General features: G+C 42.2%; 1 protein-coding gene across 7 annotated transcripts in view; it reads left to right on the top strand.

The window, feature by feature from the left end:
• The window catches only part of FNDC3B (fibronectin type III domain containing 3B), a 184,649-nt gene that overhangs the window by 142,281 nt on the left and 19,398 nt on the right, over positions 1-22,970 (top strand). For all 7 annotated transcript variants that reach the window (XM_059855764.1, XM_059855765.1, XM_059855769.1 and 4 more), the window contains exons 15-23: positions 1,474-1,612; positions 2,156-2,227; positions 2,710-2,828; positions 3,661-3,766; positions 4,539-4,711; positions 6,786-6,899; positions 9,144-9,293; positions 12,891-13,171; positions 19,799-20,011. In XM_059855764.1, the coding sequence (XP_059711747.1) occupies positions 1,474-1,612; positions 2,156-2,227; positions 2,710-2,828; positions 3,661-3,766; positions 4,539-4,711; positions 6,786-6,899; positions 9,144-9,293; positions 12,891-13,171; positions 19,799-20,011 (1,367 nt within the window). The remainder of the gene's footprint in view (positions 1-1,473; positions 1,613-2,155; positions 2,228-2,709; positions 2,829-3,660; positions 3,767-4,538; positions 4,712-6,785; positions 6,900-9,143; positions 9,294-12,890; positions 13,172-19,798; positions 20,012-22,970) is intronic.

Here is a 22,970-nt window from a genome sequence, read left to right as displayed (position 1 = left end):
GTTGTATTTCTGCCTTTATCACACAGGAGATACTGTTGCTCAGACTTTGGGGAACAATCACAGTTCTCAGTACCATGTAGGAGGATGTTGTAAAAGTGTGTAGCTCAGAGTGTGAGGTGGTCACAGTTGGCTGCATTGCCCTGGTGACAAATCTCACTTCCACAGAATGCAGCAAACACTGTCAGCTGCCCAGCCAGCACAGGGGCCTGTGTTCCCCTGGCAGCCACAGGGTGAAGCTTTTCTGTCTCATGTGTCAACGTGGCTGGTTCTGGAGCTGGTTTTTAGCAGGTGTTGGTGTCTTCTCCTCTGTGGATGCTCAGAGCCCCTGAGGGATGTTCTGGGGTCTTCCTGCAAACACCAAGTTCAGCATTTTCCCCTCTGTGCTGAGGTCTGTGATCACAGCACAGTGCTGGGTGCTGCTGTTGAGGAGAGGGCAGTGAGGTTATCCAGGATCTGCTGTGGTGCTGCTGTCCATCCATCCCTGGCTGTCCACTGCAGTGGCTCCACAAGAGGTGCCACCCATGTGTGGTGTCCCTCTGGAGATGGCCAGAAGCTGTGTGTGAGGCCAACACCTGGCTTCTCTGGGTTTTAGTATATTTAGGAGCAACAAAAAGAAAAAAATCACAGAGTCATAGAATGGTTTGGGTTGGAAAATCACCTGATTCCAGCCCTCCTGCTGTGGACAGATCCACCTCCCGCTAGACCAGGGTGCCCCAACCTGGCCTTGAACACTTCTGTCCGTGGGGCATTCACAGCATCTCTAAGCAGCCTGTGCCAGGGCCTCACCACCCTCACAGGAATGCTCTTTTCCTTCTCTCTGGGACAGAAAACCTTGTGAAGTTGCCTGAACTACCCAAAGGATTGGGAAGTTCTTGTGCTGTCACTCTGAGATGATGCCTTTTAGCTTAGTGTTGTAAAGGCTGCTGTGGCCGGTGAGAGGAGAGAACCATTAGTGCTTCTTTGCAGCCCTGCTTTCAAATTAAACATGGATTTTACAAAACTGCACTGATATCAGAAGAAATCTGTAGCCTGGTGTCACTGACTACAGGCACAACTTTGATCTGACTTTTAATTATGTGATTACTGATGCTCTGAATTACTTTGTTGTAAGTAGCAGTTAGACCTCCAAAACAAAAATACCAACGTTATTGTTATGGTTCTCTTATTTTTCTTTTATGAGAAAAATACTTTGAGTTGACACAGTTATTTTTAAAAAAGTGATTTTTCTTTTTCTTTAAAGGGAAAACCACCACTGCTTTTATCTTAAACATGTCATGATCTATTGGTGGTGGAGGGAGGGGAAGAAATCACTGCGGTTTGTAAAGAAACATCATGACAATCTAATATCTGCTACTACAATCCCACACACTTTGGGATGTGACATTTGTGCAATTACTGAAAGAAGTCTGATGCAGAACTGCCAGGAGAGCAGTTGCAGTGAACAAGGGTAAACTCGTTGTGGTTTTGTTTCAGCTGTTTGCTTCCAACGTGGAAGGGAAGAGTTCTCCCAGCGAAGTGTTGGTCTGCACAACCAGCCCAGACAGGCCAGGACCTCCCACCAGACCCGTGGTCAAGGGGCCAATAACATCTCATGGCTTTAGTGTGAAGTGGGGTAAGCCAGCTCAGACTGATGTAGCAGAGCTTTTTGGAGTCAGAAGAATTTCAAATAAAATCGCCTAAATATGTGTTAGAACTCAGAGTTTTCGTGCTCCTTCTCAACCCAAAGTTGAATGTGTTTGAATGAGAACTTGACAGCTTATTTTTTTTAATATTCTAAAAGGTGTGTAGGGGCTCTTGTGTGTTCAGAAGCAAAAATATTTTGGTTTTGATTAATTCACACTCAAGTACATCTTCAGGGTTTTCACTCTCCATTTCATGTCCCAATGCAGCTTCATTCCAGCTGCTTCCCTTATTAATGGGGCAAACCTCTACACAGCTTTCCTTTCAGTGCTTTTTCTGTACATTTTGTTTGGATCATCATTATCTAGCACTTTTAGTCTGATTCATGCTGAAAACAAATGTGTGTCACCCCCTTCTGCTGCCCATAACCTGGTGTAGTTCCTGTGGAGGAGTTTGTGGAGAAGGAGCTGGATCAGGAACAGGTTTGGTAATTGTTTTGTCACCTTTCACTCCTTTTCTTGTCTGATTTTTCCAGATCCTCCACAGGATAATGGTGGTTCAGAAATCCTAAAGTATCTGCTGGAGATTTCTCAAGGAAGTCCAGAAGGTAAACTTGAGACAAGTTGTCTCAATTTCAAAACACTGTGACTACTATATGGAAGTCCTTACTCTTTAGGTGGTTGTTGTTATTATCATTAATGCCCTAATAATGTGATTGAAACAGAGTTATGTACTTTGCAGGATTCCTGGGTGAGCTGAGGTTGGATTTTGGGAAGGTTTGTAGTGGGTTTTAGGTGTCCTCTTTTTACTAATAATGACAGAACTTTATGTTATATGGCTAAATCTAGAAATATTTTTATTTATATTTGTGTGCATCTATTTGCACATTTATACATTATATATAATACATTTATTTGTAAGTAAATGTATTTGCATGTATGTCTATGTGTTATGTCTTCAAGTGGAAAATAACATTCATAGTAATACTATTGATTTTCCTGAAATACATAATTTGTTTAAGATTTTCCTTGGACACTCCTAAATATGTTGCTTTCCACTTCTTTAAACTTGGATATATCTTATTTTTAGCAAATCAGTGGGAAGTGGCCTATAGTGGCTCAGCTACAGAATACACCTGTACTCACTTGAAACCAGGCATTTTGTATAAACTCCGGGCGTGCTGTATCAGCACTGGTGGACACAGTCAGGTGGGTATTATCTAACAATAAGGGCTATTGGGGTTATATTTTTCAGAGATTTATCTGCTAATTTTGGTAAAATACTTCTGCTGACAAAAGAAGGGAAATGTTACCCCTGTAGCACAGTAAAACTACACTGATTGCAGTTAATCTCATGCTGCAAGCTGCTGAATTTTAGATTTCTGTGTGTACATAATTTTCTTTTCAGCAAGCTGCAATTTAGTGAGATTTGATTTCCTCAGAACCAATCTGTAGTTATTTATATTTACATTAGAAAAGACCATCAGATTTATCTGATGTGGCCATTTACTTGAAAAAGGCCACAGACTGTCATGTGCTCGATCCTGTATTGACTGGAGGATGCAGGAAGAGGTGGTTTGTTGTAACAATTATCTTTCATAGGGCTGAAACAATTATCTTTCATAGGGCTGAATCCTTTAAGTTTTTGGGTTCCTTTTTTCAGACCCCAATTCCTGTAATTCCCCTCTTTGATTTAAATTCAGTACCTATACACTTATTCCTCCTGCTTTGATACGTTTTTTTCTCATTTAAGATTGAATACTTTATGCCTTGACGTTATTTTCAAACTGAGGAAAATTAAAACAGAGAGCCCAATACTGAGAAAGCTAATGAAGGAACTCTATTAATTGTATTTCCACTAACATGCTTGATAGCATCTCCTCTCCTTTACTGTTTGTATAAATTTCCATGAAGTGGTGGGTGTAGAAGACAATTTCTTGTGCTGCTCTGTAGCTGTGGCTCATCTTGAAGGTGGTGGCCATGGCAGAGGTGACTGAGCTATGCTCCTGGCAGGGTGTAACTGAGCTGTGTTCTGCCCCAGTGCTCCGAGAGTTTACCTGTCCGCACGCTGAGCGTCGCGCCGGGGCCCTGCCGCCCGCCCAGGCTGCTGGGCAAGCCGAGGCACAGAGAGGTGCAGCTGCAGTGGGGTAAGCCATTTTTTGGTTTTTAGCCCTGTCCCTGTTAGGGCTATTAAGTATCAGCTTCATTAGAATATCTGTCATTTTATTTCAAAAACAAGTGTGACTCAAAATCTTTTTTTTTTTTATTCCTTTGAAATATTGGCTTGGCAGAAGCGTTTTGGTACTTCTAGTGTATAACTTTTTTCAAAAATTTGAGTTAAAACGTATTGAGGGTTTGGGTGGCATTTAAGTCCTGATCCACATTATAACACATAATCTATTGGATCTTTGCAAAGATGGCAATAAGTTGTCAAAGAATGAACATTTTTCAGAATGCAAGACAGATGCCAGTTTCCAACAGTGTTTTCTTTACAAGTGATAATCTTGCAGCATCCAGGTATTTTTGTGGCATCACTTGTTAAGCCAAATTCTGGATAAGTAAATTTTCTAACTGTCAAATGTATTTCAACACCAATATAAAAATCCACCCAAATGCTTCCTGGAACCATTTTGGTGGCTACTGTTTATCTGATCCCCAGGCAGTTTGATTCTGTACTACTGTCTTGTAACCTAACATGCAGGTATTATCAAATACATTGTTTTCTTGGGCAAAAACAAAGGTGCCCACAACAAAAGAGAGATGTCTTGTGTCTATATCTATACAGGTAGAAGATATCTGTGAGATATCTTCTATCTATACACAGAAGCAGAAGTACACATTTCTGTGGTATACGAAGGAAAAAATGGCTGTTTTGGCGCACGCTGTAGTGTGATTAACAAATTCCATGATTTCTTTTAGATGTCCCCGAGTCAGAAAGTGGCTGCCCTGTCTCTGAGTACAGCGTGGAGATGACAGCCCCTGAAGAAGTGGTTTCTGAGGTGTACCACGGGGCTGAGCTGGAGTGCACCGTGGGCAGCCTCCTGCCCGGGGCCACGTACGGGTTCCGGGTGCGGGCCCTGAACGACGGCGGGGTACGTGCGCTGCCCCAGCCCCTCTGGGGTGCTGCTCCTCAGCTGGCTCAGGGGGAGGTGGGAAAAAGGAAAGGGAAAAACCATGTGATGAATGCTTGAAAGGAACTTGGGAGGAGGAGCTGCAGTTTTAGACCTGGGTCTCTTTTAAAAGGAGATTTTGGGTACTGGTATGGCTTGTCCAGAATCAGCTGCTTCCAAATGTGCTAAATCCCTGCTAAAAGTCACAGCTGTTTGCAGGGAGGATTCTCTTCATCCTCATTCTGTTGCATTTCCTCTTTTTTGTTTAAAATCTATCAAGTGTGTGAAAACAAGAACTGCAATTTCACGCAGGTGGTGTGTTTTGAGGGAAACTCATACACCTGGTGACTTTTTTGTTTTAGTTTCAAAAAAAATATGTGCTTTATAGATTCAATGAGATTTTTCTATTAAATTATTTCCTTGGAAGAAGTGCCTTCTCAAATACATCAGAAATTCTGTCTGATGTCCACGGAGATCTGCAGAAAGATCTTTTTCTTTTTCATTGAGGTTTGGGTTGATTATGCTTTCCTTTGTGTCATTCCAGTGGTGTTTAATATAAAGTCCCAACTAAACTACATGCATTGACGTGTTTCTCCCCAGGAAATCTTAATGATAAACAAAACACAAAGGTTTGAAGTTACTTGCTTACAGGGAGAAGTTCTGTTAAAACTTGGGTATTAGAAATATCTGCAAGACTGTTTTGGTTTAAAAACACCCACTGTGTTGTTTTTGTGAAAAATTAATTAAATGCACATGGAAAGATAAGATTTGTTTGCTGGAGTCAGAGCCATTGCCTACCTGCTAGCTTTGAATATGTGATACTTTGCCTTTTTTTTGTTGGTTTTTTTTTTTTCTTTTTTTTTTTGGCAGAACAGTTGCAAAGCATTTTTGATTCCACCCTTTGTTAAATGAGGGGGCTGGTTCTGGTTTGGCTCTGTTTTTCTACCAGGTGCAAAAGAGAGGCGGGTGTCCTTTACCAGAGTCTTCCTTGAAAACAGAGAAGTCAATAAATGATATTTTTTGACATGTACATTCTTTGTAAGACAAAGCAATCAGTGTTGGCCTTTCTTCGATGGCAGATACTGACATGTCTGCTGAGAAGTTTTCTGGGGTTCATAATTTCTCTGTCATTTGGCCTTTTTGTAGTGGCTCATTTTTTTCATGCTCACTAATACTGCATTACAAAATAAGTAAATACCAGTGTTTTTCCTCTAATTGCTTCCAAGTGAAGCTGCTTTGTTCTGGAGAACGATTTCTAATTAACTTGGGGATGTACTGAGCAAACTTCACTCTTCCACTCAGGAAGCCTCAGAAAGGCTGTTTCAGTGCTATCTCCTATCCTCGCACTGCTGGATGAAGCCAGGTTCCCAGGCTGCTGAAAATTGGCTTTTCTTTTGCTAATCTGCATTTAAATTATTCTGCTACCACGGGCTCAGAAGCTGTCTGAGCTGAGCTGCCCGTGGAGCGGAGCGTGCTCAGCGTGTGCGCAGCGTGTCCCTGCACGTTGTACCAGGCTGGGGCTCCAGCACGTCCTGTCCTGTTACAAGGAACTTGGGGCAGGCATTCTATGTAAAAGAAACTGGAAATGGACTCCCAATATGTGCTTTGGTCTTTGTGCTCCTCTTTGTATCCATGGGAAGCTGGTTTTGATGCGTGAACAGCCTGTGCTAAGGTAAGGCAGAGGGACACAACCTATTCCTCAGTTACTGTGTGCTCATTCTCACTTTTGGGCAAATTGGAGGCGGTTTCTGCTTTCATGAGCACTTGCTGCCACACAAGAGGATGCACAAAGGTTGTGCATGCTCTCTGCTTGTTCCTGAGCTCACCTTGCACTTCAACTCTGAGTCATTTGTGTGGGCTCATCCTGAGCTCTGGTGTTTGGTGCCGGGTGTTGAAAGCCCAGTCTGCCTTTGAGAAAGTTTAGTGTGCTGAAACAGTTCATGTGCTGTTTTTGGAAAGCTCTTGAGGGCTTTGAGATGGGTGTACACCTGTATATTAATAGTAGGAGGAGTAATGATGATGATGATAATAATAATAATAATTTGTTCCCCTGTAGTACGGGCCGTATTCGGAGGTGACAGAGGTCACCACAGCAGCAGGACCACCAGGCCAGTGCAGAGCACCTTCCCTGTCCTTCCTGTCCAACACACGAGTCCTGGTCAGCTGGGAGGTGAGTCAGGTCCCTGCCTGTTTGATTCCACCTTGCTTACCCAGACCAGTATGCTCAGCACAGAGCTCAAAAGCGAGCTTGAGAGCTGTTCAGTGCTCTGGAGCTATCTTGTTATTTAGGGAAACCCTAGGTAGAACCTGTTCTATTGTAGAAAATTATCTTCTCTGCTTTGCTCTGGAGAATTACACAAAGCTGGACATGAGTCTTCCAGACCAGGATTCAGACACAAAGCCTCCTGCACTGGCATCAGGTGATAGAATTGCACTCTGCAAGCTTTTAGCACATCAGGTTGTTCTCAGTTGCAATTATAAATACAAATATTTGATTTTGGCTGAAACTGCAGTCTGATACAGAATTAACTCTCCATAAATGCTTATGATGGAGGGCTTTTTCCCCCTAAAAAGTTTGTCTTTTCCCCAGATACTTACTTTTATTTTAGTTTCCTCCTCAGTTCTCCAGCATCTTAGGCATTGAGCTCAAGAGAAGTGTTAGCTGAAGTGCTATGGGGATGATTGGTGCCATTAAAGAAAAAAAATTGTGTGATTAAGGCAGAAGAGAAAGGATGTTACCATAAATAATACTGTGATGTGGGTCAGTGGGGCTGTAGTTCTGCCACAGACTTTCAGTGAAAATCTAGCAGCCATCCCAGCCCTGCTTCTATTGAGCTCCTCCCCAAAACAGTGCCCCTGTTGAGAAAGAAGTCACTGGCATTCACAAGATGCTCAAATAAATTGTGCTAACAACATATCTAGATACAAACATAATCTGCATTTAATTTAATAACACACAGGTGTATTTGGTGCAGTTTGGGGCTATTGATATTTTTTGCAACTAGAAATCATTTTGAACTTTCAAATGCTGCCTTTTAATGGTCAGGGATTTGCTCTCCCCAGCCATGAAGCAGTGGTTCTGGTAGGTTCTCTATTCATTTGAAGGATATCTTTGTTTACTCTAGCTAAAAATGAAGCTGTGGTTTGCAGTGGTTATGTTTTCTTAAAGAGTGTCATTTTTTGGCTGATATGAATTAGAAAGAAAAACAGTGAAGCACTGTGGAGTGTGGCTAGAGAGCACATTGTGGTGCCCATTGTGATGCTTTTTTTGTTTCACATGTTGTTCTGAAATCTGGCTTAGGAGCTCTGAATGTTCCTACTCAAACAGCTGGAAGCTCTGAGGCAGAGCCAGAGAAGCTCCTGTGCCTGTGCAGGGTGGTGGCTGTGGTGTGCACTGGAAATCCTTGCACTGGAAATTGCATCTTGCCTGTCAGTCACAAAGTCCTTGTAGGGCACTCTTCTGCAGAGCAGTGCTTCCCTGAGCTGCTTCAGGCCACACAGTACAGCTCTAGGTAGTTCTGTTAAAAACACTAAATATTTTGGTTTGGGAACTGTGCCTGTATTGGCTCATCTCCAGCACATTCAGGCACTGAATTTGTGTTCCCCTAAATAAAGGGATTGCTAGGGCTATGGGGAATGGACAGGTTTAGATTAGATATTGGGAAGAAACTCTGCATTGTGAGGGTGATGAGACACTAAAGCAGTTTGCCCAGAGCAGCTATGGCTGCCCCATCCCTGGAAGTGTTCAAGGCCAGGTTGGATGGGCTTGGAGCAGCCTGGCCTGCTGAAGGTGTCCTGCCCATGGCAGGGGTTGGAATGAGGTGATCTTGAAGGTCCCTTTCAATCCAAACCATTTGATGATTCTGTGATCCCATGGGAGTCTCATAGTGGACGTGAACGTGCCATGGTCACACTCCCAGGTGCCATTCTGGCACTGATGGGTGACTTCCACGGGAACCTCGGGCCAGCTCCTCCCTTGCTGAGGTGGTTCTTTTCTCAGCACGTGAGTGACTGCTTCAGGCTCCAAGGCCAGTGCTTCCAGAGCTGTGTTTTGATCTCTCAGCTAGGCTGCACTAGATTGATGCTTTTTTTATGTTCTCCATGGTTGAGCTTCTGCCAAGCCAGTGGAGAGACAATTTATTCCTGAGTGTGCTGATGGAAGGCAAAGTAGCTGTGTACACTCATTTCTCTGAATTTCAATCAGGTAATTTTTGTGCAGAATTGTCCTGTTTCAGTAACCTCTTAGGGAACATTAACTCAGTACATTTCTATTTGCAGCAGTAATGGTGTATTAATTTAAAAATAAGGGTGGTTGTTGGGCTTTTTTTCCATGTGCTTCATTCCTTCCCCAGTGAAACACAGCGATCCGAAGTGCTCATTTCTGAACTGAACCACATAAATATTTGTGTTGCAGAGTCCTGAATGTTCTGGTACTGACATCTCTGAATACAGATTAGAGTGGGGAGAAGAGGAGGAGTCTCTACAGCTTGCATATAGTGGCACAGAAACCTGCTTTGAAATCAGTGACTTGTCAGCAGCAACGCATTACTGCTGCAGGCTACAGGTAAGGCAGGGCTGCGTGCATTGCCCTCTGAGAGCCAAGCAGAGTTTCCTTCCACTGCTGCTCTTATTTTTATCATTAGTTCCCTCTGAAGTTATGTGCTCTGTAAGGCAGGAGGAATGCACATTTATTTTAAACAATACAGACTGATGTGCTCCTTGAAACCTGTGTTTTGTTACTTTTGGTGACTAATGCTTGTAAGGGCCACCTTGTCCTCTGACGCCAAAACAAAATGGTTATGGTTTAGAAAATTTAGAAAATTTTCTTCATAGAAAGGAGAGGTAAATAATATCCACCTCCCAACTGGATATTGAAGATTTCCCTGGCTTAAAATAATGAATTCCAGCATCTGTTTCATTTATCAAGTAAGGCAAAGCAGCTGAGTAAATTCCTGTGTGTAGAGGAGATGGTACTTGCCAGAAAGTGAGTTCCCATCTTTGCCATTTTATCTTTTAGATTTGTGAGACAGGATCTCATCTAGACTTTACATTTTTTCTTTTCCTTGATCTCTTTATCTCCTATATTTTCAGTAAAAAGTAGCAGTTAAAAAACATTTTGTGTATCTGCATGAAAGTAAAAAAACAGGACTTTTCATCCTTTATGTCTACTGATAAATAAATGGAAGGTAAAGCAACTGGGAGTGAAGTAAAAATATTTTACCCAAGATACTCTTCCACAAGATATATTTGTATGTGAAGACAGAACACCCCCACTAATCCAACCCAAATACCCACCCAGCTGGTAGCATGTGGACCACCCAGGGTAATTTCTTTGATCAAGGACAACATGCTTCTGTTAAGTGTTTCCTTCTTGGAGTTTTTTTTTTTTTAAACCAGGATATTGAATTTTTTTCATTTTTTAGGGAAGAAGGTTTGGCGGAGCTGGCCAGCAGCCCAAGAGCTCAGGCCCCACAACTCAAATGTATTTTGTGTCTTGGCCAGAGCTGGTCTGTGCCTTGCTCTGGCACTCTGGGGGAAGGAGAATGAGGGAATGTGTGAGAGGTTGGGAGGTGTGAGCCAGAAAGTGCCTCTTGTTTCTGCAAGAGGGACAGCATTCAGCATCTGCTGGGCAGGGAGGAGACTCTGAGACAGACCTCTGCTGTGGGGAGCCCAAGGAAAATTTTGTGTTAAAAATGGAAACAGCCAGCTGTATGGCATCTTTGATTTCCAGTGGGTGCTTATTTCAAACTACTTGCCACAAAAATGTTGCACAAATCTACTCACTTTTTAATGCAGGCAGTATAATTTTATCCATAGGCAGAAGTTACAGGAAAGGCAGGACAGCAAGATATTTTGTTGAAGTCCATCAGTGTCTCAGGTATTACTTTCTAGAGAGCTTCACCCTCTGGATCTGATCCTCTGTATTATGTGAAGAAGAATTTCTTACAAGATACCCTGTAATCTTCAAACAATTGCACAAAATCTCCCCACAAAGTACATATAACAGACAAAGAAAGTTAGAGTGTCAGAAACGTTATTTTATCTGTTACCAAATTTAACGGAGAAATTTCCTTTTAAAAAATAAAGATCCCCCTAACCGCATTTATTCAGCCTTCTAATAAACACAGTATTGCTATCTCAGTCTACAGTAATTCAATAAAGAGGAGAATTGAGGAATCAGGCATATCTAACTGCAGGGCAGACAATTGTCTTTACTGTTGCTCAACTTTTTTCCTGTAATGAATATTCCTGAAAACAATAGTGGCTTCTGCAGAGGGAAATATTGTGTCACTTGGAGGTGGCAGGGGAAAGCAGCTAGGCAGCAAAGCCCCATCAGTTATGGTGATGAGATTGTCCAATAAAGCAGTTAAAAAACACCACTGACAATAAATTGCTTGGAGCAAGATACAAATGGCCAAACACTGGTTTAGAGGCAAGACAAATCATGTCATTGGCAGAGCACAAAACATGTCTCACTTCTAACAGCTCCAGGAGCGCTGCATTAAATAGAAGATTTCCCTGGAGCAGGATTTGTTTTGAAGGGCTTTTTAAAGGCTGACAAATGTAACTTTATTATCTCTTTCTTCAATTGAACAAAATGTCTCCTGGAAAAACAGAGCATGGCTTTGTGTTTGTATTATGCAGAGCAGAAATAAGTTATTCACTGCAGTTAAGCATAGATTAGAAATCAAACAGTTGTTTGATGTGTCCCGTCATTGCCCTCAGAGTCCTGCTGGCAACTTGGTAAGCCTGGATTTTTCAATTAATTGTAACCTGATGGGAGACTCTGAGCTAACGTTTCCAAATGTAAAGGAAATGTGGAGGGTGCTGGGCAGCACTGAAGCTTTTTTGTGGAGGTCTGTGCCTTGTGGACTCGTGTAGTTTCTCCTGTACCATGTTCTGTAAGCTCTCCCCATGCCTTTTGTGCTGGCAGGATGCTGGGCTGTGTCAGGAGGAGCCCAGCAGGCAGATCCAGGGGAGGTGATGTTGCCCATTTCGAGCCATTTCTGATAACCTGGAATGCTGGATCCAACTTGGCTCCAGGTTGAAATAGGGATACAAAGAAAAAAAATATCACTGTGCAGGCTATTAAGGATCTAACAGTAGTCCAGAGGGGCTGTGCAGTCTCCGTACATGGAGTTTTTCAAGACCCAACTGGAAAAAAAGCCTGAGCAGCCTGGTCTGCATTGTCTGACCCTGTCTGGAGTAACAGGTTGGACAAGATGAGTCCCACAGTCCCTTCCAGCCTGCGTGGTTCTGTGATTGAGTTTATGGTAATCCTGAGGAGGTAACATCAGTCATTCCCTAGGCAATTCCAGGGCAATGGGTACAGCTTTTGCCACTGGCTGAGCATCAGCTAGCTGATAAAACCCCAGGCCTGTACAGCTGTGCAATGTTGGGCTTGCTAAGACAACAGCTTCTAATTAATGAGCAGAAAGGGACCAGGTTTTGAAACTTGGTTTCCTCTGGGATTCAGGATCTATGATTTAGGATGAAATGCTTGATAAATTGTTGCTCTCCTCTTTTGTGAGAGATACTGAGCTGTGTGCTTTGGTTGTGGTTTGGTGGTGAATTATGACTTTTCCAACTGTAATAATTCTGTGATTCTGGGGAAATGTTGAGTCATAGGCTTAATGCTGTGCTGAGGTCCTATATTCTTATTTCAGAAGCTTTTTAGCATTAAATTAGTTATCCATTTTCCAAATTAGGAGCCAGGGCAGTTTTAACAAACCAAATATCCCCTATCTTTATAGAGATATTTTGCTTGCATAAAGCATCTGTTGGGCCATCCTGCAGTGTACTGGGGACTTTGTACTGGGTGTCTCAGTAATTTGGTGTAGCCAATTTGCTGATTTCACCTGTCACTGGCAGCATGACTATGACATTTTCCCTTACTAACTAAAGTTTGCCACTGATTAAAAGGGAAAGAAAAATAGTCAGGGAAAAGAGAAATAGTCTCCATTTTTTTTGAGACATTCCTGAGGGACCAAGGAAGATAATTCCCTAGGATAGCAGAGGTATGAGTCACGCTTCAGAGAGGAAGCCAGCAGTGCACATCCTCTGAAGAATTCATGGAGCTCTTCCAGCACAGTTCATCATTGTGAACTTGATACACTTGTGAAGGAGAACATTGGTAAATGTTCTTTGCTTTCACTCCCAGGCCATTAACCAGGCTGGAGCTGGGCCCTACAGCGAGCTGGTGACCTGCAGAACCCCCGCGTCCGTGCCTGATGCCGTCTCCACCCTGTCCGTGCTGGAGGACGAGCACGTGGCTGCCTGCCAGCCCTCACCCTCTGTGTGCCTTGTGCTGAGCTGGGAAGAGCCCAGCAATAATGGGGCTGAGATCACATCCTACAACATCGACCTGGGAGATGTCAGCATCCCCGTGGGCAATGTGACCAGTCACGTCATCGAGGGCTTGCTGCCCGAGACCTCGTACCGGTGAGTGCGGCGCTGGGGACGGGCACGGGGATCACACAGCTCTGCTTCACTCAGGAAATGCTCCTGGCATGCAGGGGGGCTGAAAATGCAAACCAGCAACCCAAACAACCAGCCTAGAAGCACAGGAATCTGCAGTCATTCCTTGGTGGAATGGATTGTGGTAGTTCATGTTCAAATGTTGTTTTCTCCTGCCTTTTTTCCTCTTTTCTCCTCTCCTTGCCTTATCTCTGACTTCTCCTCCTTTTTGACTTGCTCTGCTAAGGTAAGGTTACACTGGTAATAATAAATTTTAAAAATAAGAAATAATTAAAATGACAGTGTTAGATCTCATGTTTTTTCAGCTCCTTTGAAGTACTGTTCCAAGGGATTAAATTATTAAGTTATTGATCCCTGAGCACGGTTAGCAATTTTCACACAATGAACTTTTATTTGTATAGCTACAGCTATTTTTTGTCTCTGCTATATAGAGATTAATGAAAACATGATCTGAATTTAAAACCAATTTATATTGCTTCAGAGTCTAAATTGCTAAGTGGCATTGCCAAAATTTTATTAGTTTAATGTTCAGGCTTATATGTTTTCTCCCTAATTGCTAATTAAGAAAGAAAAATGGTTCCATGCAGGCAATGAACAGCAATACAACAGAATGTGTGACAAAAGAAATTCTATTCTAAGTACAGTTCTAATAAAGACCGAAATTTGATCACAGAGTTGTAAAATTAGATGTCACAGACTTCCTGTAACATTTTTCTTTTTTTTAACTTTGTATTCAAGGTCACAGTCCTACAGATCTTGTAAATGATAAGTTCATTATTCAAATTTTATCCTGTACCCAAGAAAAGAGAACTTGTTGTAGCAAGGATACAAATACATACACTAAAAGTTATTCAAAGTGAGGAGCACGCATTGTTTGCTCACAGATCATTCATATAAAGTTGAAGAGTTTGTTTGTGGATTTGTCACCCAGCCGTGGAAATGCATCATCTTTGGGCATTCTTGTATTCCCTGGCTTCTCCTCAAATGTCTGTTCAACCAAGATCCAAAAAAGCTGAAAAGGGAACTTTGAGCAACTCACTCAAGACAGAATGTACCATTTAAATTCTTCACCAAAGTCCTACTTCAGTCTCTTTTTTAGCTGGTTCTTGATTGTCTACAGCTTCCTTAAGGGAAATGTCTTCTTCAAGGCTTAGAAACAGAGACTGGAATGATATTTTTTGCATTCTTGGTTCATTATTTTGTAAAAAACACCATATTAAATCACATAGTTTTAGTCAAGGACTCGTCCTGTCGCTGGTCCAAATGAAACAGCCAAAGCCACAAGCATTAACTGTTCTAAATATTGTTGTAAGACTAAGTTCCTACTTAAAAAAAAACCCATTTGAAGAACACAGACCAGTGGGTGGCTGATCAGAAGTAATAATGTAGGAAAGCTCTTTTGTTGAACAAGATCAGAGAAAGAAACCCCCAAATCTTACATCTCATTCCTGTAAGGGAGGACAAGTGACTGCATTTGGATTGCAAATGCACCTCATCAGTAGTTTGAAGTGTTATTTTTCTAATCAAAAATAGATTTGTCAAAATGTTTGATCATTAACTTGTTCACTGATATTTCTTCTTCAAGCATATCTTGACACCTGTCTTTGATCAGGCAATGTCTGCTCTGATAAATCCTTAAGGATTATCAGGCTCTGTGCTAAATCTTGGTGCCTTTTCTGCCCTCGCTGGCTGAGTCAGAAGAATGTTTCAGAACATCACTGATCTAATTCTCTACATTTCTCCACTGATGAGCCTTCCTTTTGTGTCAGTTTTGTTTAACACAACTTACTCCTCTCCCTCTCAAGTGTTTATTCCCTGCTGTGTTTAAAAACACAGTGAACATATTTTTCCTAGACTAAACAAGCCAAGTACTACTGGGTTGGAGGCTCTGAACTCCCTTGCCAAAATTTCAGCAGAATTTGAAGTAAATCAGCAAAGGGTTTATATGTTTCAGTTGAGTTGGAATTCCAGTATCAGTGTTTTTGGTTGTGGGAAACCAAAATTGAAAGCAAATCTTGGTTATTATGAATCCAGCAGGTCCGAAACTGGAAATTTAAATTGTTTTGGATAGGGGGTGATAGTGAAAGCCTGGCCATGTGGCCCACCCTGTTAGCTTGGGTCTGGCACTGCTTTGCTTCCAGCTTTTCTATGGGAATGGCCATAACAGGGGCAGCTCAGGAGCACACGGGGAATTCCTGGCTCTCTGCAAAGCTGGGCCCCAAGCTGACAAGTTGGATGCTTTGTGTCTTAGCAGCAAATCCAGCCAGCACCCCACGAGAAGGACTTCCATCCCAAAATGCATTTAAGGCAGGAGGAAGTGGAAGATGCCTCCGTCACACTGCGAGTGGCCGTGGTAGGGCTGAGTCAAGAGAATCCCTGCTCAGAGCCAGCCCAGCTCTGCTGCTGCACAGAGCAGATGCCTGCCCAAAGCACTGTGTAAACATCCTGGCTGGTGAGCAGCTGCAGAAATATGTCTGAGTTCTGCAGTCTCTCTGCTTTATTGACATAGCCACGAAGCTCTGGAAACTCAGATTATAGGGTAATATACTTGGCCTGGTTTTCTGTGAACTGATGTAACTAGGAGTGAGTTAATAAATATTCCACAATAAATAAGTATTCAACAGTCACAGAAACACCAATTTTCTATTACAGTCTGTTCCCAAGCTTCACTTAACACATTCCATAGATAATTGTGTTCTGCTGTTGAGATACTTCACTGCAAAACAACTTCCAATTTTTAAGAATGTTTCTTCTCTGAAGTTACACAGTGTACAGAAATATATAGTAGCATTATTAAATTTCAATAACACTTAATTTGGTTTAGGAATAAAAATTCTATAAATATTTTAGATTTTTAAACCATATCAAGTGAAAGTTGGGTTGGACTCAATGATCTTGAAGGTCTCTTCCAACTTAGTCATTCTGTGAATTCTGGAAGATCATCCAAGATGGAGAGAAAAATTCACGTGGATGCTCAAATTAGCAAAGTTTAAGCAGGCTATAAAACAAAATATATTTCAAAGTGTCAAGCTGAGTCTTCTTCCAGGAGTCTCGAGTGGGGATTATGGGGCAGTGTGTGATTGCTCTTCATCGTGTCCAGGCTGCTGCTGATGGTGGAGGATGCTGCTTCCCCTCCCCTTTGGAAGTCCATGGCATTTTAACTCCCACAGGTTTCCACATGTATTGCAACTGGTGGCATTCCTCTTATGGGAACGAGGGAATCAAAGTCTTCTCATGTCAGACTCTAAAATTAATTCAAAAGTTGATTTTCCAGTTTGTTGGAATACTACACAAAGGATTTTGTGACCAATCTGAAAATAGCATCCTGTTTAGTGTGTTTATTTTCCTGGGTCAAGAATCTCTTAAGAGAGAATGGTCTGTTAAAGATCATTTCATCGTTTCTAAATTTGCCTAGTCTGATTTATGATTTTTCTTTCTAAATGTTTAAAAGTTGTAGTGGGAAAATGTGTGAATGAATACAAATATTATTGGTCCAGGGTCTGCAGAATTAGGCAGTATTCTTAAACACAGTCTTTACATTTTCAAAAAACTTGTTGTCAAATTTTGATTGTCAGATGGTTTAACAATCTTTGTTTCCAAGAGGATGTTTGGGGTATTTTCACTTAGAAACCATTAGTGGAAAAGTTGAAAGGAATTCAGGAAGTGCTTTTGCTGCAAATATTTCTACTTGTCTATACTGTACTTTTACATGAAAATAGAGTTGATTTTTCCCAGTACCAGTTCTGTAAACAGTAACTGGTTTCCAGTTAATTGTGGATGGTCTCTTGCCCACCCTGGCTGTGCCACCCAGCTGGAAAAGCTCACTGTCACAGGCTGGGGCAGGGGCACTGAAAAGCACCTTGGCAGGAGCAGAGATGGTACAGTACAAGGTGCTCTCCCACCACCATCTGCTCTTGCCCCTTCTCCTTTCTGCCTTTTCTGTTTCCCTTCTTCCTTCTCCCCTTCCCTTTGGACTTTCTGATTCCCATTGAGCAGACACTGCTGGGGTTCAGAGGGAGGTGACACCAGGGTTTGGGTTGCACTGCCATGTGTGCAGGAAACACAAAATTAGTTGTTTGTGTGTGTCTGATGAAGCTCAGGCCCTGGGAATGATAGTGGCAATATGCAGAGCTTTATGGTGGTGCAGTCAGCTGCAAAGAGTGGCCACATCAGCCATGTTGGAGTCAAATAAATCAATTCCTGCTTTCCCAGTGTCATTGCTCATTTGTAAAGATGCCTGTCTCTATTTGAAGGCACAAGAGTTTCCATCAGTCTTACAGTGCTCCAGAGGCAGGAGGGGAATGTGTGTGTGCATATTTGTGTGTGTCAGAAGGGGGGAGCAAGAACTCTGCAGCAGAGGAAAGCAAGAAAAGGAATGAGGAGACACATTTTTGCCTTGTGCAAATACCTGGCAAAAGCAAGACAAGGAAGTGCAGGTTTCTGTGCATGCATATATCTAAAAAGTGTGATATTGGAGAGAGATTCATCTCACTGCTTGTTTTCAGGTGTGGTAGCTGCCAGCTGGAAAGCAGCTGAGGTTACAGTGCTTGAGGAGAGGAGAGGCTTTGTTGTTACTGGGACTTTAGGTAATACCAAACAAAACAAAAGGGTATATACTCTAGAGCACACTGCTGTAATCAATCTACAAAAGCAGTAGTAGCATTTTGTAATGTAGCTGTTACTGTTTATGTGCACATGCTAATGGTGAGCTTGCTAGAATCCAGTGAAAATACAGGCAGGCTTTGTTTTTTATTGGAAATATCATTAAATATTGATGTAATAGCTCTTAAATGTAATGCAAAATGGTAGCATAATATGAAGTAAGATCAATGCTTATATTAATTACACTTCTTCAGATACTAGAAAAGCCTGTTGTTCTTCCTATGCTTGCAAGCAGCAGTTGAAGAGGAGGCTCCCACTAGATCTTTGTGCCATCCACCCTTAGGGAGGAAGAGAAGGAATGTGGTGATATAAGGTGGTCAGGATGCATTTCCTGAAGCCAGAAGGAAGGTTAAGGCAAAATGCAGCTCCACACCAAGCAATATGTTACCCCTTTTAATGGTTGGGTCAATAAGCAGAGTTTTTTAAGCACACATTTGCATGTGACTGTATACACACTGCATTCTCAGTGTGCAGTGGCTTTAGCTGACTAACCAATAGATCAGACTTCATTATTTTGTTTATTAACAGACTTCATTATATGTTTTTTACCAATGTAACCTTTTATGTTCTTGAAAGGCAGAAAATACAGTTTTGGAGAATTTTTCCAATGGAGAGCACTCTCTTGAGCGTTTTTTCCCTATCCCTTTAACATACTCTTTTCCTGATGGCAGAGCTGAAAATTTGCTGTTAAAAGCAAAGTAATTTTTCATACGTTTGTGTGAACTTGCATCACTTTATGTTCTTCAGTCAAAATAAGTAGCTTTGCCAAGCAAAGACAGTTCTTGTAAAGAGTCTTTACCCCTGAGAAAATACAAGGCTGCTGTGCACAGGATTTCCAAAATAAATGGCATCTCTCCAGCTAACTAAACTAGGCTGAACTATCTTAAACTTAATTAGTTTTCTCCATCCTGATTTTTCATATTAAGTCTTTGATTAACAAACTTCTGAAACCTTGCAGGCTCAGCTGTACCAATATTTCTATTTACAAAGTCCTCAAAACTGTTTGGAGATGCAAATTTCTACTTTTGTTGCAGTGCTGTTGATGTTACCGTAATCAGAGACTGCTACTCCTCCTCACTCATCTCAGTGTTAGACTAAGGTGCAGGCAGGTAAGAGAAAATTAACAAAGCAGAAAGCAGGAGTCATTATCTTAAGAAAGAAATAGAATTTAGAAGACTGGCTCAGTCGTAAGAACATTGCCAAATTCAAGCTGCTGTGACCAGGCAAGTGCTCTGCTTTTCTTCTTGATGTCCTCAAATGGCTCAAGGGCCTTTGTGCATCTTGTGAGGGTGACTTGGGTCCAGCATTTATTTGATCTAATGGATAGTTCACTGGCAGTTAACATTTCTGCACTTTGTGGCAGAGTGTAGGAGGTTTGTGGATTTAACCTCCTTCATTAGTTCCTCCCAGCAGAGTTTCCTGTGCTTAAATAGTGTGCTTTGTGAGACTGCTCTGGGCCTTCAGGGTGTTTGCCAACATGGGCATGGGTTTCATGGCAGTGACACAAGTGCTTTCCCTGAATGATTTCACCTAAATTAGTCCATGATCTCTGTTGGACAACCAGAACACACTTTTGCTTTTTATTTACTCATGGTTGGGCCCTTCATGTTTTCCAGGCTGTGCTTGTCCTGTGCTGCTGCCCTTTGTCCCTGTGGCTGAAGGAGCTGTCACCAGGTCCTGAGACCCAAACCTTCCCCTCTGCCTTGCTGCATTTCTGACATCTTCACTGCACCTTTTACAGTCTAAGCAGGATGATCCTTGTTGTGCTGGCAGAACCTTCCAGTGAGCCACAAACAGCCCTGGGAGCTGGGGTGGGCATGGATGGAGCAAGCAGCCCCAGAAGGCTCTCTTGCCCCTTGGCACGTGTTCATATCAAGAACCTTGTGAAAGCACTTCATTTAACATTCATCTTCCTGCTGTTCATTTTAGGATCAGGATCCAGGCTGTCAATGAAATTGGAGCTGGACCTTTTAGCCACTTTATTAAAGCAAAAACCAGGCCATTGCCACCCTTACCTCCACGGCTGGAGTGTGCTGCAGCAGGGCCTCAGAGCCTGAAGCTGAAGTGGGGAGACAGCAGCTCCAAGCTCCACTCTCCTGATGACATGGTCTACATCTTGCAGATAGAGGACAGAAATAAAAGGTAAGAGAGATGAATCTTTTCCTTGTGCTAATGAAAAAGAATTCTGGTTCATCATAATGCAGTTGTGAGTGAAAGAAAAATTGTGTTTTCCTGATTGCTTTGTGCCTACCAGTATGTACAAAATACTGTTTTAATAGGCATTCTGTGCCTGTAGTCTGAGCAAGTTAGGCAGTAAAGCTGTGAGTGATAAAGAATCACAGAATCATTAAGGTTGGGAAAAACCTCTAAATTGTTGAGTCCAACCATTAACCTAAAACTGGCAGGTCTAACAGAAATCAATCCTGTGCTGGTGACATTTCAGCAAAACCCTTGCTTCTCTGCCAGTAAATTTAAAATCAAGTTTCAAGGCCACAGTGGCCCTTTTGGAATATATGAAATAAAGGTACTACACCCAGCTTGCTGTGTGTATTCATAAAGCCAAGGGTTACAAATCAGATGTCTAGGTAAGGTAAAACTGAGCAGAACAATGTTTTTTGGGCAAGCTGGTGGTTTTGATTTTATAGCTGTAATGCTTTACAGCATTAGAAAATACAAGTTTGGCATCAGCTTGCTAGCTCCACAATAATTTTGAAATAAGATGTGCAAGAAACAAAGATCTGTGTTTAAATTAAACAGTCAGTGCTAAGCAAAAACTTATCTTCCCGTGTGAGCTTTGTATGGAAAGATTTGCTAATGTAGATCCAAAGTTGTGATGAGATATAGTCAGTTAAAAAAGGGAAGGAAAGAAGGACAATATGCAAGTAATGCCTAACAGTCTGAGCTCTTCAATGAATAAATATCATAGATGGTTCATAATTTACTAAGAAACACTTTCTACTACTTCAATTAGCTAAAACAAGTGACTTATCGAGTAGATAATCCTTAGAGACCTTCAGCACAGATCATAATTTGATGTAAATTAGCCCAATTCCTTTAATTTAAATAGAGCTGTGCTGAGTTTATGCCAGCTGAAGATCTGGCCCAAAAGCTCTAATTTTAAGTAATAAACCCACCATGAATAATGCCTTAATACCTCCCAGTATCTCAACTGTACTGATGCAGAGAGGGTACACTGTATTAATCCTGAGAGGTGTCCAATGAATATAAATACCCATTTGAAAGTCTGACTGCTGAAAACAGCTCCCTCAGAGTGCAGTGATGCTTGGCAGGAGCCCATCACCTGCAGCACCCTGGGATTCAGTCAGCTCTAAAGACACATCCAGCAGGCTGCTTTGCTTTGCTTTCATGTAGCACTGCAGGTAGGAGGGTGAAGAGCTGTAAATTGTTTTTAACCTGTCTTTATACCGGGGAAAATAAGAAGTTGCCTTGTAAGAATAAAATGTTACCTCGCAGCAGGCAAGGAAAGGGATTTCTTCATTGCTTTAGCACACAGCTTTAGCACGATCCTTTGCTTTTTCACAAGCTTTTCCCGCTGCAAATGATCTCTTATGAGCTTTTAATTAAGATCCATTTGGACTTGATACTCTGCTGGATCTTCTTAGCTGTGAATTTGACATAGAGTCCACATGAGCTCCCAGAGATGCAGAGAAGCTGCTGCTCTACACTGTGCTGCCTCCTCCTGCTTGTACTGAGCCACTCTCTATGACAAGGCTCCCTTTGGTGCTTGGGTTTGGAGCAGGTAGCCCAGATAATTCCTGAAATGAGCCAGAGCTGTGGCTGATGAATCCATCCAGGCACAGGCATGGCAGAGGAGTGGGATGGGTGCACTGTTGTGTTTGAGAGCAGCTGGAGCTGGCAGGTCCTGGCCATAAGATCTGTGCATTTGTTCCCTGTCTGACAGTCTCTTTTTTTGCTTTCCATTGTGTGCATTGACCACAGTGGGAGATGTCCCTGCAAGGTGGAGTTCTGTACATCCAGGAGAGCTGTCATCCCTGCTGGGCAGGGAGGGGAAGGGAAGCACAGCCCAAGCAGGAGCTGGTAGGGGCAGCAGGTGCTTAAAGAGGTGTAGGAGTCCTCTCTGAGATCATTCCCATTAAACCAACCCTCCTGTGAGCAGTCTGGAATACAGCTCTTTGAACATCACTGGCCTCTCCAATTGCACAGTAAACTGTGCACTTGTGAGGGAGCAATTAAAGAGGATATTTTAGCTGGAAGGGACCTGCAGTCCTGCAGTGTGACTGCCTGGCCAGTTCAGTGCTGGCCAAGTTAAAGGGTGTTGTTAAGGGCATTGTCCAAATGCCTTTGAATTGCTGACAAGCCTGGGACAGCCCTCTAGGAAGCCAGTCTCTAATGAAAAAATGACACAGAATAAATGATCTGGAAGGATGTTTTGGAGTATTTTATGGTTTGAAAGAGTTGAAGGAAGGGGCCATGGTGTCCCCTCTGTTGGGAGAAGAGATAGTACTTGATTCATGGAAAGAGGTTGTGGTTTAAAACATGGATAACTGAGAAGTGATCTCTGTCATATCCCTGGTCTTTCAGAGAATGTTGTTACTGTATTTCCTGAGATATCTGAAATTACTGATAACAGCTTTATATTGAAACCCTTCAATTCAGTACTGTGATTGTCTCTTCTTTGGTTTAAAATGGAAGTTACCTTTAAAATGCTGTTGAAGCATTTTCACAAGCAGAAATATAAAGATGAGCAAGTTCTTTTAAGAAAAGGAAATAATCAAGTCCCATCCTGACCCAACAGCTTTAATGGCCTTGTGGTAAAGACAGCTCTGGCTTTATGTAATGATAGCCAGTGCTCTCCAGTGTGTCCTGGTCATTAAGGAGTGTTTTCAACTTTTCCTTTCTGTAATGAGGTGTAACAGGCCAGTTGTTGGAGACCAAATGTTTCATTGATTGCAAGACCTGTGAAGCAAAATACTTGGAAATCTTCTGGCACTGATTAGTGTAAGGGCTTGAGGAGGTGTGCACATCAGAGATGTACCTGCGTTAGCTCCCATTAGCTCTTCGGGGTGTGACATTTAGGAAGATGAAATTAGCATCACTTGTCCTTTCAATTATGGGTAGC

This window comes from Haemorhous mexicanus, chromosome 10 (assembly GCF_027477595.1).
Source record: "Haemorhous mexicanus isolate bHaeMex1 chromosome 10, bHaeMex1.pri, whole genome shotgun sequence".
In the NCBI taxonomy this organism is placed as follows: domain Eukaryota; kingdom Metazoa; phylum Chordata; class Aves; order Passeriformes; family Fringillidae; genus Haemorhous; species Haemorhous mexicanus.
The sequence above is the reverse complement of the archived record's forward strand: the minus strand, read 5'-3'. Positions and strand labels throughout refer to the sequence as shown.